Source organism: Pteropus vampyrus, unplaced genomic scaffold (genome assembly GCF_000151845.1).
Source record: "Pteropus vampyrus isolate Shadow unplaced genomic scaffold, Pvam_2.0 Scaffold38, whole genome shotgun sequence".
NCBI classification, from domain to species: Eukaryota; Metazoa; Chordata; class Mammalia; order Chiroptera; family Pteropodidae; genus Pteropus; species Pteropus vampyrus.
The window spans coordinates 919,102-934,930 of record NW_011888819.1 but is presented as its reverse complement, the minus strand read 5'-3'; the positions used below and the strand labels follow the sequence as shown (position 1 = coordinate 934,930).

The window sequence follows — 15,829 nt, the reverse complement described above, 5'->3', positions numbered from 1 at the left end:
TGGTGGTGGCTGGACAGGGAGAGACTGAGAACTCCACCTGACTTAATGGGTCCCACGTGCATGCTGCTGGTTGTTGGGGCCATTCTCAGACTGTGGGAATTCACAAAGGCAGTTCGTTCATGTGTAGGACCTGGAACTCTGTAGCTTAATCAAGTCTTGACATTTGAATTTCTAACGAATTTGGGGGAAATAACGTTTCAGATTCTCATCATATAGCACTTGTTCAATATGAAAAGAAATAATTACTTTGCTGGAGTGATTAGCATGCCCAAGAATAACTATAGACTTTTCCCCAATTTTTACTTTTAGATAAATGTCAAATATCTTCCTTCCTTAAAGCGCATTTGATTTCTTTTTTTCTTAAGAATCATTAAAAAGTGGTAAGATATGATGAAAGTTCAGGGAAATGCAAGGAATTAATGAAAAAATGTGCATGAAAAGAAAGCCAAGTTAACCTGGCAGAGAAGATGATCTCAGCAGTGATTTTTGTCATCAAAGAAATAAAAGCTATTAACACTAATTTCATCTAAAGGAGACCGGCAGCAAGTGGTGGTGTTTTTCCCAGAAATTTCTGGAAGTCTACTTTGAAATGAAGTGGTTATCCATTCTGAACGGGAGCCTTTCCCAGTTAAGTGGACTCGCAGGCTCTGAGAGGTGGTCTGGGGACCATACGGCAGCCTGGCTATTCAGAGAGTGACGTGTGAGGCACGTAACCCTCCTGAGCTTCAGTTTCCTCAGCATCGAAGTGGGAATATTAAATTTATCCCAGGTAAATTTGAGATTGCGTGAGATGACACATAGGATGCCGGGCAGTGTCATGTCATTGGCACCGGGTAGGACCCTCAGTAAAGGAGATGAGTCTCCTTCTCCTTTTCTCTTTTCTTTTCCTTTCTCAGGTAAAGAGAACTTGGCTGAGTGATGGCTGGCAACTCCTGACTCAGCTTCCTAGAGAAGCACTCAGCAGACAGCTGCAGGGAGGGTCTCTGCCATAGCTTCTACGGTTATTGACCAGGGCTAATGGAACAAATTAAACTGGATCGCAAAGAGTACTTGGACCCCATTTTGACTACAATAGAAAGTTCCGGGGTCTTTAATATCACTTTTCAATCATAATACCCTCTTAGAGGACCAAATAAAGCCCCATTAAGCCAACCTGAGTCTTCTGCTGTGATTTCAAAAAGAGCGATTGTACTCTCACGTGCAGTAAGGTAGGACTTTTGTGTTGAAACCTTTTAAAGGGTTTTCTTCCCCTCTTCAACACGTGCAGATCATTAGAACAAAAAGTGGGTGAACAGTCTCTCTTCCCTCCCAAGCCTCACAGCCAGTCTTACCACCAACATAATTAAGAAAAGTAAACACAAGATAAACCATGTTAAAACGGAGGATGCAGGAAAAGGGTCTGTGACAACAATGGCTAGTGCAAAGTTTAGCTAATCCCACCGCCCCTTACCCTGCAGTGTTTCCTGGTAGAGCTACTCTCAGATGGATTTGGCTTTATTTTTTTAATGCTCTTTGAATGATCTAATGTCTATGCTACCAGGAAAGAGCCAGTTAAATCAAAGGCACTATATATCCACATTTATAGAAATAGAGGGAAAATTCTAGCAGCCCTTGCCCATGGCCACCAGGTCCTTCTCTTGCCTGTTTCAAGGCTGCCCCGTGTATGGGAGAGATGGCCAGTTATGTGAGCCAAATGGGTATCTAACCAAGAGAAGCCTCATCAGCAAATCCTTCTCTTAAATGAGATGGAAGTCCTCAGCCTCTGTTATAACAGGCTCCGTGAAGGGATGTTTCTTTGCATTTTGAGTGCTGCCCAGAAAATCTGGGTGTTTTTCCCAGTTCTGGTCCACACATTAATGAACTATTAAAATTCTTAAAAGAAGCCTTAAGTTAAAGGGCCACTGATTGTATTTATTTACTTTTAAAGTTCTTTAGCTGTTGACATCACTGCAACATACTTGCTCTCTTTACTGAGAGATAATGATAATATCTACAGATTTACTGAAGCAACTACAGTCTAGAAGTAATGGATATTTTCTGCCTAACTGGAAGAGAAACCGTTCATAGTGAAAAAAGCACCTGGTGGGATAAAGGAGGCCAAGACCCAGTTTCCAGCTGTGTGACTCTGGAAAAGTTATTTTACCTCATCCACAGTGAGAGGATTAGCCTTGATGATGTCTGGGATTATTTTCAATGACAGCTTTAAATAGATCTTTTTTTTTTTTTTGGTGTAATCATTCAGGAGCTAATAGAGACATCTAGTTGGCTTGCCTGATTCTCTACTGTCAGGGCAATTAAAAACTTTGAACTCAAGAGAGATGATCTTCAAGTATAAGACACAGCACTGGAGAGACAAGGCAAATGACTGCTCTAAAAAAGCTTCTGCAAATGATTCAGAAATTCAAAGTTCTGCATTTGTGTGGAGGGGTTGTTCTTCTTATGAAAATGACCCATTACCAGTCAATCACATAGCAATCCCAGACCATTTAAACTAGGGAGTGCAATAACAGCTTGTGTCATTTTGGATAAAGACATTGCCTTATGCCGCAGTAACCACTTAAATTAAATATGAAGAGATACCTATTAGGCCATAAAAGTAGAACCTGGCTATTTTTTCTTATTTCTCTCGAATTCAGTCCCCTGATTTTTAATTAATGCTCCTGTTTTAAACATCTAGATAGCCTTTCCCATTGTCTTTGGCTATGCCAGAATTTCTCAACCCCAGTGCTATTGATATTTTAGGCTACATAGTTCTTTGTCGTGGGGATGTCCTATGCATTATTAGATGTTTAGTATCATCCCTGGCCTCTAACTACTAATTGCCAATAGAGTGCCATTGTCCCCAATATGACAATCAAAAACGTCTCTAGACATTGCAAAAAGTCCCTGAGGGGGTAAAATCACTCTGGGTTAATAACCACTAGTCTATGCTTTATCTTTTTCTGAATTTTGACTTTTATTTCTTAAGCATAAGACCAATGCTATATCCCGAAGTGCTCAGAAATTATTACCCTGTTGTTATTTTCCTCAACATTACTAACTTCTTTTATTTATATAAGATTTCACAATTTATCAAGCATTTCCACCCACATTATCCTGGGAGATTAACGTGTGACAGCTCATTGTCTATATCACATTAGAAAAGAAAAGCATATTTTCTGCGACTTTCCCTATGTCCCTCTTCACTCTGCTTGGAATCTGGCATATTTGACAAAAGAGGTCTTACCATGAGGTAGATGTATTTAGGACAAGCTAGGCATCGTGCAGATGAAATCTGGCTCAGTCTTTTCATATATATAGATGCTTAATCTATATATATGAAACAATATCCTCTCTGCCTCTCTGCCAGAGGGCTCTCCACACCTCCCAATGTGTACACAGGTCCGTGCGTCTACAACTATGTGTTGACAGGTGGCTTTAACACGGCCACCCAAATTCCCTGAACCCTTTGACTCTTTAAAGGCGTTCTGAGCACAGCAGTCTTTAGCCTAAACTGGACTGCTGCAATTTAATCATGCCACACTAAGTGAAACCAGACGGCATTTTTGAGATACAGAAACGAACATTTCTCCCCACACTCCACCTCCTCCCAACCCCTCTTACCTGCTTAAGGATTTCGGCGGCCGTTTCATGTGAACAATCAAATATCACATAGAACTCCTTGCCCTTTTTCATTTCCTTGAGTAAAGGCTTGGCGTCTTTGTTCCCAGAGGGCAGCTGGCGAATTTTGATTTTAATGTTATATCTGGAGGGAGCTTTGATGAGCTCTTGCAGGCGAATTAGACCTAGAAAATGACATCCAATCATGCAACAGACTGCTCTGTCAAGAGAATACTTGTTTATTGCCATTTATAATCACACTCATATCATTCCCAAGATGTATCAAGAGGCCGCCTACCTAAAGGTTACACCATTGACTTCTCATTTGTCATTCCTCTTTCTGTGGCAGATTATGCTGTATTTTCCTTTTGTGGGTAATGTGCGGCTGGGAAGCACAATTTTCCCAAGTGTATTTTGAATTTATTTGGAATGCTATTGTCTTCTCCAGCTTGCAGCCAACATCTCAAACTTTTAACAAATTAAGTCTGTAACTGTAAAACTTTTAAAATAAAAAGTTGCTGATGCTTCTAAAGGTGCATAATGCAATAGATACTCTTATTCACTTAAAAAGCCAGCAGAAGACTAGAATTCCTTTGGGCTATAAACCCTGTAAGTCTTTCATCAAGTATTTATATATAAAATACTCTTTACTAGTTAATTAGTTGTGTTGTTCCATATAATCTTCGAGTTCCTGCCATATAAACTACTTATAAATGGCTCATTATATTCTCTTTCTAATATGATTACATGCTGAATTGGGAAATCCTTTCTTGATTAAAAAAAAAAAAGATGTAGAATTTTTAGAGATCACAATAAAAGCAGAAACAAATTCTTTAAAAATCCACCAATGATCATTGTAGGAAAATCTGTACCAACTTGACGGAGAATGTTTGATTTGCCACAAGTATGAATCTACTGAGCTGCACCATTTTTTAGCAGAAGTGCTTTACTAGGGCAAGAGAGACAGCTATATAAAGCCACCATTTCATTTCCCCTAGTGTTAACTGGTGCTTGCTACACTGCATGATGTTGCCTCTCAGTCAACAACTCCCATTACTTTGGAGAATTGACTTTTTTTTTTTTTTATTACACAGTTCTCTGCCTTCAGGATTTGTCAGCTTTAAGTAATCAATAGAAAATATTAAGCTTTATCAGTATTCAGATGGAAATGGTGGTATGTATTATGCAAGATCCAGCATGGATACCAGCTACTTCTGGACTTCATGCATTTCTTTCATTTTCTTTTTTTATTTATTTAGTTATTTTTCCCCAGAAGCCACTTTTTTTTATGGCTCACATGTTAAAAGTTTCCTCTAATACTATGTATAGGTTTGGTTCTGACGTACAGTAAATTTGTAATGAAGCCACTCTTCAGAGTCAGATGGGAGGAGGCAATGGAGGGGGGAGTTGGAGAACCATATGAAGATTTAGAGCTCATTATTCTTTTTTAATTTTTTAGCATAAAAATAGAAATTGTTAGAATGATAGCCTCCCTGGACTCTTGCTTCTTTTCAAATCAATCAGCATGGCTGAAGGCTCTCAAGTACCAATAATGAGCCACTTGCCCTCCTCCAGATCACTTGTCCTGAGCCACTGATGGGTACTAAAAATGGATGAAACACAAGCACACGGATGTGCATAGTTGCTAATCCTCACAATAATCCCACGAAGCAAGCATTATCATCTTCAAAGAAGAGAATCAAGGCTCAGAGCAAAGAAATAGCTGGCTGAGGGTCACAGAGATAGGAGGGGCCGAAGATTCATGTTGCTGTCTGTGAGCCCAGCTCTCAGCCTTTCCCCTTCACCGCCCTGCCTTACAAATAGAAATTGTTGGTGCTGAGGGAATAGAGTTTTGGATTACTTGCTAAAATAGAGAAAAATTAGAAACGGGACCCACTCTCCTTTCTTCTTTACTCCAGGCTGTTTGTGTCCCACTCCTGTTTTTCCCTATCACTCTCCTTCTTTGCAGTCACATACTTTTTTTTTAACTTGGGCATGACGACAAGAGAGGTCAATGCGGCCTTTAAATAAAATGGGGGAAAAAACACTTAAGAAGCGCACTTCATATGCTTCCATGAGCTGCTCGTTGGTTCTTTGTGCAATGGAGCGTCGGTCTTGAAGCGAAGTACGTCTTTCTTATCATGATGACTTACACGTTTATGGCATTTAAAGTTGAATACGTTTTCTCTGTCTATTCGTTCATGTTTACAGAATAACATTTCCTGGATGCTCATTAGATGCCAAGACCCATGCCAAACGCTGGGGACAGGACACACACCCACTCTTACTTTGAGGCGCTCACAGCCCGATAGAAAGATTTTATCCCATCAACTCATGATGTGTTTGCGGCATCAATTACTCCTTAATTTTATCAATTACAACGAGCTGAGGCTGCTGGAGGTTGGAGCAACTTGCTCCAGGTCATATGAAGGCTGTTGAGTGGCACATAGGGCTTCAAGCCAGGTCGACCTTTTAACTCCCAATCTAGGGCTCTTTTCACCACATCAAGGACCCCTCCTGCAGTTTAGATTTCAGATCAACTAAGCAACTGACTGAATCATGAGATAACTAGCTATAAATAAATAACTGCAGAAATAAACAGAGAAAGAAAACTTTGGATCAGCATAAAGCCTTCAACCTTTATTTGGCTAATGAGGCTATTAATAAACACTGCTCTCTCCACCTCAGAACAAGTGACTATGCACTTTTATGATTGTTTTATGAAAGAAAGTTATTTTAATACCAATAGAGTAGAAAGGAGAACAATCTAGTACAAAAGGCCATTTTCTAATTGGACAAAATTTATCTTTGGGAAAACTCACTCCTAAGTCCCTAATGTTCTCATTTTGTCTGCATGCAGGTGAATAGCCTCAGGACAGAAGAAGGTCAGAAAATTGAAAGATTACTGATCCAGGTTTGGGGAAGAACCATGAGCAAGGAACAACAAGGTTTACATTTTTCTTCCCCTAGCAATTGATTGCTTAAAAAAAAAAAAAAAAAAAAAAGGCTTTCTGCCTTCACTAGCAAAAGTTATAGAATTTACAATTCAAAAAGCTTTCTTTTTTAGTTCACCCGGATACAAAATTGAGAGACAGCTTTCCTTTTTTTTTTTTTCCTTTTCCTTTTTTGCATTTCGCATTTTGCTGCAATCCATCACCCCGTTGTAAAGGATAGTTAAAAACTATTTCCTAAACGAACAGTTTTTTCAGGGAAAGGACATTGGTTTAGGCACACCTCCTCACTATGCTTATTGTCCTTCCAGCTCTGGCCAAGGGAGTGTGTGCTCCCAGGATCAGACACCAGTCAGAGAGCAGGAAGGGAATTTACAAAGCTGAAAATGGTGATGTGGGGGTGGCTTTCTAGCCCACTGTGGTGGAGGGACTTTAAAAATAAAATGCAGATAAGGAGACACCAACGAACCCAAGTGAAGGGCATTCTGCAATAAAATTGAACTAGACTCTCCTTAAAAATGTCAAGGTCATGGAAGACAAAGGAAGGCTGAAGCGTTTTAGGCCGAAAGAGAGACTGAAAGGACGGGACAATTAAATGCAATGGGCAACTCTGGATTTCAAACAATGTCGTGGGGATAATTTTTGATATAATTAGAGAAAATGGAAATACAGAGTGTGTCTGTGGGGGTGGGTGTAGTCAAGTCTTCCTTATTTTAGAAGCATATTGTCAGGACCAGATCCAGCAGAGATTTTGTCTGTGTTTTGATCAAGGCTGACCCAGCAGTCTCGATCAGCCTTTTCTTGTGAGGGGAGAGTTTGAGGACAACGTGGGCACAGATGGCTGTCCCATAAGGGTGGGGGTGGGATAAACTGGCTCTGGGTCCCTCTAGACAGGTGAAAAATGCCAAAGGGCTTAAAACATCTCTGGCCACAAGCACTCCAAGCTGGCTCTGCCTGTGCCTGGGACAAAACCATGCGCTGGAGGGACATGGCCACTAGGAAGAATCCCCATGTTTAAGCATAACCTGCCATGGGGCTTTTTGGCCAGCAAGCGCCAGCCTCCCCTAGCCCCAGTCATCTCTGCAGAGTTTCCTTTTTTTTAAAACTATTATCATATTCATATGTGCCGATAGTACTGTATCAGTGTTAAGTTCCCTGTATTTGATCATTTTAGTGTGGTTATTTCAAGGAAGGTTCTTGTTCTTAAGATGTACACTAATATATTTCGGGGTGAAAAGCTCATAATATCTGCCACTTATTTTCAAATGGTTCAACAATACTGCTACTTATTATTATGTTTGTTGTGGTTGTTTTTATATTGAGAGAATCATATAGCATTGATAACTGTTGAACCTAGATGAAGGGCACATAGGAGTTCATTGTACATTTCTTGCAACTTTTCTCTAAGTTCAAATCTTTCTAAATAAAAAGATAAAAATGTGCAGTTGTAAAATAATACAAGAGCCTCCTTCCTCCACTCCCACCTCCAGAAATGCAATTGGAAGCTGCTCCTTCGGGTTGCGAAAGTACTTTATAGCGAAGAGCCTGTTTATTTCACGTGAGTTTGAGCTGGGCTCTGCATATAGAGATAACTTTCGAAAATGTCAAAATGGCCAATTCTGAAAACTTGCTTTGGCCGCCTACCTACTCCGTAGTCAGGTATGACAAAGAAAAATGCTGATTTGTAGGCACATCAAGTGGGAACCTGTGGAGCATGTGGATGAGAAAAAAAGAACACACTGTTTTCAGCAGGTGTTTAAAATTTTCCATAACGTCTCTTTAAATAATAATAAACGTTGCTGTTTACATTGCTCCTTTTTATGAAGGATGCTCTACACCATTATAGATAGCTCAGTAAACCTTAGAATGGACCTCTGAGGTAGATAGGTGTCCGTGCTATTTTACAGTAAGGAAAGGGATGCACGGTGAGGTTAATTGTTTGGATTGGCCCTGAAAATGAGTCACAGATTCTAGGAATTGAGGGGACCTTAAAGGTCAAACCCTGAATTGCTGCATGAATCCCCTCTAGGCAATTGCTGCCGAAACTTCTCCACTTGAAAAATTCTCTACCTCACGTTGCAGTCTAATTCATTTCTGGACAGCTTTAGTTATATTAATGAGCATCAGTTCAAAAGAAAAGTACATAGGTTTTCTTAAGTCTTAATCTAATTCCCTGTTCATTAAACCTCATCAGTGGGTTTGATGCCATGAAAATGAATGTAATAAGCCGTTGGGACCGGAAGATAAGATCGCACATTTTAAATGTTAATTTTTTCTTCATTTGAACTTAGAAACATGCAAAATGGCATTCCACAAACTTGTTGATATATTAATATACCCAAATCTAATAGGATTCTTAAAGGGATCTATGGACCCTCCACAGAGGAGGAAAAATTAGAACTGAGAAATGGAAATGGGAGAGTGAGTGAATTACCTGGAGAAATACAGCCCTTTTAAGTGCAGATCTTCATACATAAGAAAAGTGCATCAAAGAGAGACTACGCTCAAAAGAAAAATTGTGTCACTTGTTTGCAAAGTACCTCATGGAAGAATCTAGTCAAAATATTTGATATTACCTGTGTTGCAGTTAGCTCCACCAGCATATTTTGCCCCCAAATTCTGGCTAATATCAATGGTAACTAAAATAAATATACCTGGCATGCAATATCTGAAGATTAATTTCCTGAGCAAAATTCTGAAAATTTGAGTAGGATTCTGATCAGGAGACTGGTCTGTGTAAATATGAAGAGAAGAAAAGAGTGAGAAGAGAGGAAAAGAGCAATTATAATTTATAATCTTGTTGGTACTAAGTGTCCAGGATCTTCTAGTCCCCCATTCTTTCCGGTGGAATTGTGAAAAGGCAAATAGCAGAAGTTTTTTGGCTAGTAGTTAAGACAACCCAGTGGGCTGAGTTACTGATGGTGAAAAGATTCACTTATTTTTTATTGGGTACCGATCATCCTTCATTTTGGCTTGGTCATCTATGCGAAAATGTTAATTTTCTTAAAGTCCAAATCTTAGGCCTCTGTCAAGATTCTTGGTTCTGGACAATATATTCTAGCTGTTTTCTATGGGAAAATAGGGAAAAATGTAGTAAATGTAACAAATCTAAGTCTCTATTTAAATATAGCCATAAGAGCAGCTATTTCATTTATTTACAGAATGGTTGAGCATATTAAATGGTTTAATTATACAAAGTAGTTAGAAAAGTGCAAGGCACATAGTGCTCAAGAATTTGGTTAGCGTGATTTTTGTGTTTGTCATTTCCCTTGGGCTTTCTCCCTGGTTCTTTCAACCACTGCATTTTTGAGACTATGTTTCAAGTGAGAGCTAACAGCTCTTTATTATAACCTGTATGTTAGAAATCTCAGGGCTCTGATGTGTTGAGAAAAATGACTTCAGACAACCACGGATGAAAAAAATCTTAAGGGCTATGTGTTATGAATTCAGGGCTAGAGGCATCTGGCTAGAACTTATTTCTTTGGTGGCCTCATATAGTCTCATCGATATGCTTAGGAACTCTCAAATTCGTATCTCCAGCCCCTACCACATTCCTTCAGACTCATATGTCAACTACCTACTCGTCACCTCCATTTAGATGGTTAGTAGACATTGCACACTCAGACTTAACATGAACAAACTGTTGATACTATCCTTAGTCTTCCATACTAGCTCTCTCCTTTGGATTAGGCCAAAAAGCTCAAAGGCATCTTTGACGCCTCTTTTTCTCTCCTGCCCAGCTTCTGCTCCTTCAGGGCATTATGTCAGCTCAACATTCAAACCATTTCCAGAGTCTGACCTTTTCTTAGTCCTCTATTGCTACCATCACTTTCATCTCTTGCTTTGATTTCTCTAGGAGCCACTTGTTTTTACCCTTGCCTCCTTATATTATAACAGGTAGAGTGGTCTTTTTATAATGTGAATCTGATCATTTTGCTCCTCTGCTGAAAACTCCAATGGCTTCCCATTTCATGAGATGCAGAAGCTCTTCCAGTGGTCTACAAAGCCCTCCATGATCTACAAGGCTCTCCTCTCTGACCTACTCTTCCACCATGCTTCCCCTCACTCTGATCCAACCACACTGGCCTTCCTGTTTGTTGTAAATAAAGTTTTATTAAAACACATCACATTTATTCACTTACATATTGCCTATGGCTGTTTTCTTGCTACCTCAGCAGAGCAGAGTAGCTGTGACTGAGACCCTGTGGCCCATAAAGCTTAAGCTATATACCATCTGGTCTCTAGAGGAAAAAAAAGTTTGCCAGGCCCTGTTTTACAAAAATGGCTGTGGCTACATTTCACTAAGTTTGGTCTTGAGAAAGCAGAAACTGCTGAGTATCCTCCACACTCCATTCAGTGCTCAGCTTCCCAGCTCTTTTTGATGCGTGTGAAGGAATCGAAGCCAGGCTTCCACCAGGGGTCTAATGAGGCAGAGGGGACAACCAATGAGCAGCAACTTCTCATTGCCTAGGGTCATCTCTGAATGAGAAATTAGAGAAAAGTAGGTGACTGATGGGAAGAACATCTAGGCAACAGAGAAAGATGAAGCAAGACAAAACTCTACTCCCCCCAACAGTGCTCAAGGATCTTTCTACATTTGTGCTTCTAAAGGACAGAGTTCTGCCTGCTAGTATTTAGTGAATTGAATTTCATCCTTAGAGACAGGCACAATGCTTCCATTGACTTCCATGGGAGTCATGGGCCATTTGGTTCCACAGACATCTGTGCTGGTTTCAGGCTATTTAACAAACTCCTAAACAAATCCCAACAAAGTGCTCTTTAGCGGATACTTAATTCTGGTGTAAGGGTGGGAGCTGAGCACACCTAAGTCCTTTCCTTTCCTTCAGGTTTACTCTTTTCTCCTTTTTATGGCTTACTAATTACTGCAACCAAAACTCTGAGTCAAGCAATATTAAATCTACTCAAAGTCAAAGATGTCACTTTTATCGATCTCAGTTGACCTGTTTACTCTCTGGGCTCCAATTTAATGGCTCAATTGATTATTCATTTACATTTTTAATGTCTTCATGGGCAAAATCATTTTAACATGAATTATCTCTAACTTAATGGGCAACATGCAGTCTCATTTTGGATTTTCAATTTCAGCAAGTATTTATTGAGCTCAGGAGAACTTAACAGGGATAAAGTGGGGATTTCAGTTTCTTGTAAAAGAAGATAGAAATGATAGTATGATTTTTCTCCTGTGAAGAATGGCCATCACTTATAGGTGCTCACCTGAAATCAGATGGTGATTAGGATATCAACTTTCGAGTCATGTTTTTGACAAATTACATTTTGTCTAAGTACATTTTGAAATTTACATACCTTTAAACTTTCTTACATGAAATTCAAAAGTTCAATATGATTTATTGATTTGTCTTCCTTTTAGATGGTCCTGCTTTGCTAGGGATGGTAGAAATAGGGTGAGGGAATTATATCATAGTGTATAAACCATAATGAGGCATAGTATGATTTTATCAGCTCATGGAATTCTCTATTTACAAAAGTAGGCAACACAGAGGATCTGCCTACACTTAGGTTTACAATATAATATTCTATTTCGAGGCTCTCTGTGCTTGTGGAGTTCATTTGATATGTTCTTCCTTCACAGCAAGCAGGTGAAGCTCTAAAAATATGACTGCCTTTGGCTTATCCTTCCCAGTAGGACTGTTCTGAATATAATATTTGTACATTATATACACAATCACCTATCTTCACTTCTTCCTAAAAGAAGATGAAGTGTAATAAGAAAAATACATAAATGCAAACTTCCAGCCAGAATAGTCACTTTTATCTGACAGTTTAAAGTGGAACCAGAGTTCAATGCCAAGTAGAGGAGGCTCGCTATTCACCCTCTGGGGAATAGTAAGGGCTAGTGTTTGGTGAAAGGGGCAGTGAAAAATGAAATGCTATTAAACAGTTTAAAAGTGCTTTGCTTTATTAATTTTTGCTGATAATTTTATTAATATCACTACTAAATGTGTATGTCAAAAAAGAAGCTAATTTCAATTCTTGGAGAAAAAATATTCATAAAGTAAATACAGTCGTCCCTCGGTATCCGTGCAGAATTGGATCCAGGACCTCCCAGATACCAACATCTGAGGATGCTTGAGTTCCTCAGATAAAGTGGTATAGAATGATGCGTATAGTCAGCCTTCCACATCCGCAAGTTCCCAGTAGCGGATCAAAAATACTGTTTTTGATCCGCAGTTGGTTGAATCCTTGGATGCAAAACTCGGGATATAGATGGACAACTGTATATCTATTGAAAGAAAAATTGCATATGAGTGGACCCGGGTAATTCAAATGTGTTGTTCAAGGGTCCACTGTAATATTATTTCTTCCACATGTAATTATTAAGTATTTTCCTATGAGCCAGGAGTGTGTTAGGTGTTAGATTAGAAAACTAAATAAGAGAAACTTCCATTTTTAAGGAATTCCTAACCTCATAGACATGGAATATAATTGAAACAGTTATATTTACAAAGTGACATGGAAACCTATGGTGGTCTCAGAGAGCTTGAAGGAAGAAGTGATATTTGAGTGTCGTCGGAAGAAGGAGAGAGCTCACCACCTTGGGGGTATGGAGGATCATCCCAAGTGAGGGGCCACCCTCCAAAAAGAAGAGTCGAGGTGAACTTGGGAGCTGTGAGGCTAGAGGGAACGTAGAGAGGCTACTTTCTGGGTTAATGAAGATGAAAAGGCCTGGGTGGTGAAGAGCTCTACATTAGAAAAACTTGCACTTTATTATGTGGACAATGGAGAGTCACCAGCAGAGTCTACACCGAATAAAAGGGGGCCTGAACTCCGACAAACCTCAAAATGTAACCCGAAGGCAAAGGGGGACGATACTGTTAAAAGAAACTTTCAAACGGGATAGGGTCAGAGACAGTGTCTAGGGAGAGCAAAGCACGGAGCACCACGTTTCTGTCCTTGATCCTAAAATAAGCAGATTGGGACAATACTAGCTTTCTTAAGGGCTCATCACCGGAGGGTCGACATCTTTCCTCCACAAAATGGTCAGCTTTCTCGATCCAGCCTCTAACTGGGTCCCTCTTTGTTAACCTACTTAGAAACTTTTCTAGACATTTATGCTGCTAGTTATCAAATTGCAATCACACCTTGTGCTCATTTTCAAACTTTCTCTGCATTATTTAAGGAAAGGAGTCCAGGGCTCAGTCTTAATAGAACTGGATGAATGAAATAATATTTTTAATATTCTGATTAGATTATAACACATATCAAAAGGTGATAGTTCTTAAAAAAAAAAACAAAAACAAACTTCTAAGTTCGATGATGAAAAGATCAACTGGCCAAAAGGAATTGGAATTAGCTAGCCATGGCATTCCTAAGTTAGAGTACTCCATCAGCTTCATATAAAAGCATTTCCATGCACTCCACCTGGTGAATTAATGCCTATAGGACACTCTGGTTCCCTCTGTTTAGACCAAACATGGCCAGGAGCGGTCTGGTGAGCATCTCATACCTGTGCTGTCTTCATACACCACAGTCACTGTCTTCCAGTTGTAGTAAAGGACCAAATCCAGGATGGCCCTGCTGATAGCTGCATAATCTGGGTAGAGGTTGATGTAAAACAAGTCTTTGTTGTCCACCGAAGGGTGTTTCCAGCGGGTCTGGATGTGTGGAACTTCGAGAGCATTGCAAATAGACTGCACAGCACTGACCGAGGAACTGTGGGAAGGACCAAAGAGAGCAGCCACACCAAGAGCCAGCTGGTCACACGCTGATGCCCAAAGACGAGAAGGAGTTGGGAAGAGAGGGCAGGAAGGAGAAAGAGAAGGAGAGAGAGTTCCATGAATTTAATGTTTCCTTCCATGAATCCTCTTTTTAGTTTCACTATTGGAAACTTTCCTCCACTCTCTATCTGCATGTTTAATCCAACTTTTGGAATTCCTCGGACACTAAAACACCGAGAGATGTAAATGTGGAACGGATGAACGACGAATCACAGGGCCACCTCCCTGCAAATGAAAATGAGTGGCTGGTCTCGCTTCATTACCTTTAGTTGGACAGAGTCTAAATTCCTTGCTGGGTATGCTGTTACCCAGGAGCACTCAGAGCTAGTCTACAAGCCACTTCCTCAGTGAATGCCATGTGAATGGAGTTGTGTCATATGCCGGGGTGACAGTGAAGATGTTAATGTGGTCATAGGACTGAGAAGACTCTCTGGGTGACTGTACAGTGCTTTAGATCCTGTCTTCCCACAACTCGCATAGGCGTCCCAGGATTACTGAAAAACTGCTAAAGAATGTTAAGTGATACTGATACCTAATTAATTAAAGAATAATAGAATAGCATAGCTTGAAGGGATCTTAGAAGACATTTTGTCCAACCCAGTAATATCATAGACAGTGGAGTACGTCAGGACCACTGGATAATAGCAGAGCTGTACCAGAGCCCAGGGACTCAGCTCAAGGTCAGGCCTTTCTTTAACTCAATAGCAGCCAACACGAAACCTTACAAAATCAAGTCAACATGTATTTAAAATTAATTTATAACATTTCTCATTGTAAGGTTACGCACACTTATTGAGAGAATTTAGAATATTTGAAAGTGGAAGGAAGTGAAAAATGCCATGTAATTCTATCGTATTGGGATAGCATCTATTTATATTTTGGTGATATATAAATATATATATAAAAGAGTCATATAGATGCAGTTTGATGCATTACTTGCTTTATTTAAAAATGAATTTAACACTAAAGAATGCCCTTTTCTCCAAATCATTACAAATTCTTCAAAATTATATTTTTATTGTTTTTAGAATAGCCCATTAAGTATGAATATGTCATCATTTATTCCTATGTTATTGATTATTTAAGCTGCTCCTAATTTTATGCTGTTATAAGTAATATTATAGTAGTTATTTCAGTTCTTATATTTTTCTCTGAATTTTACATTGTAGTTTTAGAGTACATGTTCAGCTGTAATTAAAGGTTGTTGATATTTTTAAGTAACTCGATACAATTAATCAAATTCCCTTCTAGAAAGATTGGGACGTATTATATTCTACAAGCATGCAAAATTGTGCCTCCTTATTATATGCTAGCATAAATTGATGCTGGCATGAAATCTAAATTTAAAAGCATTTCAAATTTGTATTTTAATGCTAGTTTAAAGGAATTTGAAACTCCTGAGAGATATTTGAATATTCGAAAAAAAAGACAGCATATTTTATAAATGAAATTGTGTTAATATTCATAATGATGTCATTCTACAAATAAAAGTAAGTAGAAAAACTATATGGCTTAGAATCA

General features: G+C 39.2%; 1 protein-coding gene across 7 annotated transcripts in view; it reads right to left on the bottom strand.

The window, feature by feature from the left end:
• The window catches only part of GRIK1 (glutamate ionotropic receptor kainate type subunit 1), a 361,909-nt gene that overhangs the window by 114,804 nt on the left and 231,276 nt on the right, over positions 1 to 15,829 (bottom strand). For 6 of the 7 annotated variants that reach the window (XM_023529503.1, XM_011358189.2, XM_011358188.2 and 3 more), the window contains 2 exons: positions 14,038 to 14,295; positions 3,604 to 3,785 (listed from right to left, as the gene is read on the bottom strand). In XM_023529503.1, coding sequence (XP_023385271.1) covers positions 3,604 to 3,785; positions 14,038 to 14,295 — 440 coding nt within the window. The remainder of the gene's footprint in view (positions 1 to 3,603; positions 3,786 to 14,037; positions 14,296 to 15,829) is intronic. The other variant, XM_023529505.1, reaches the window with a different exon arrangement.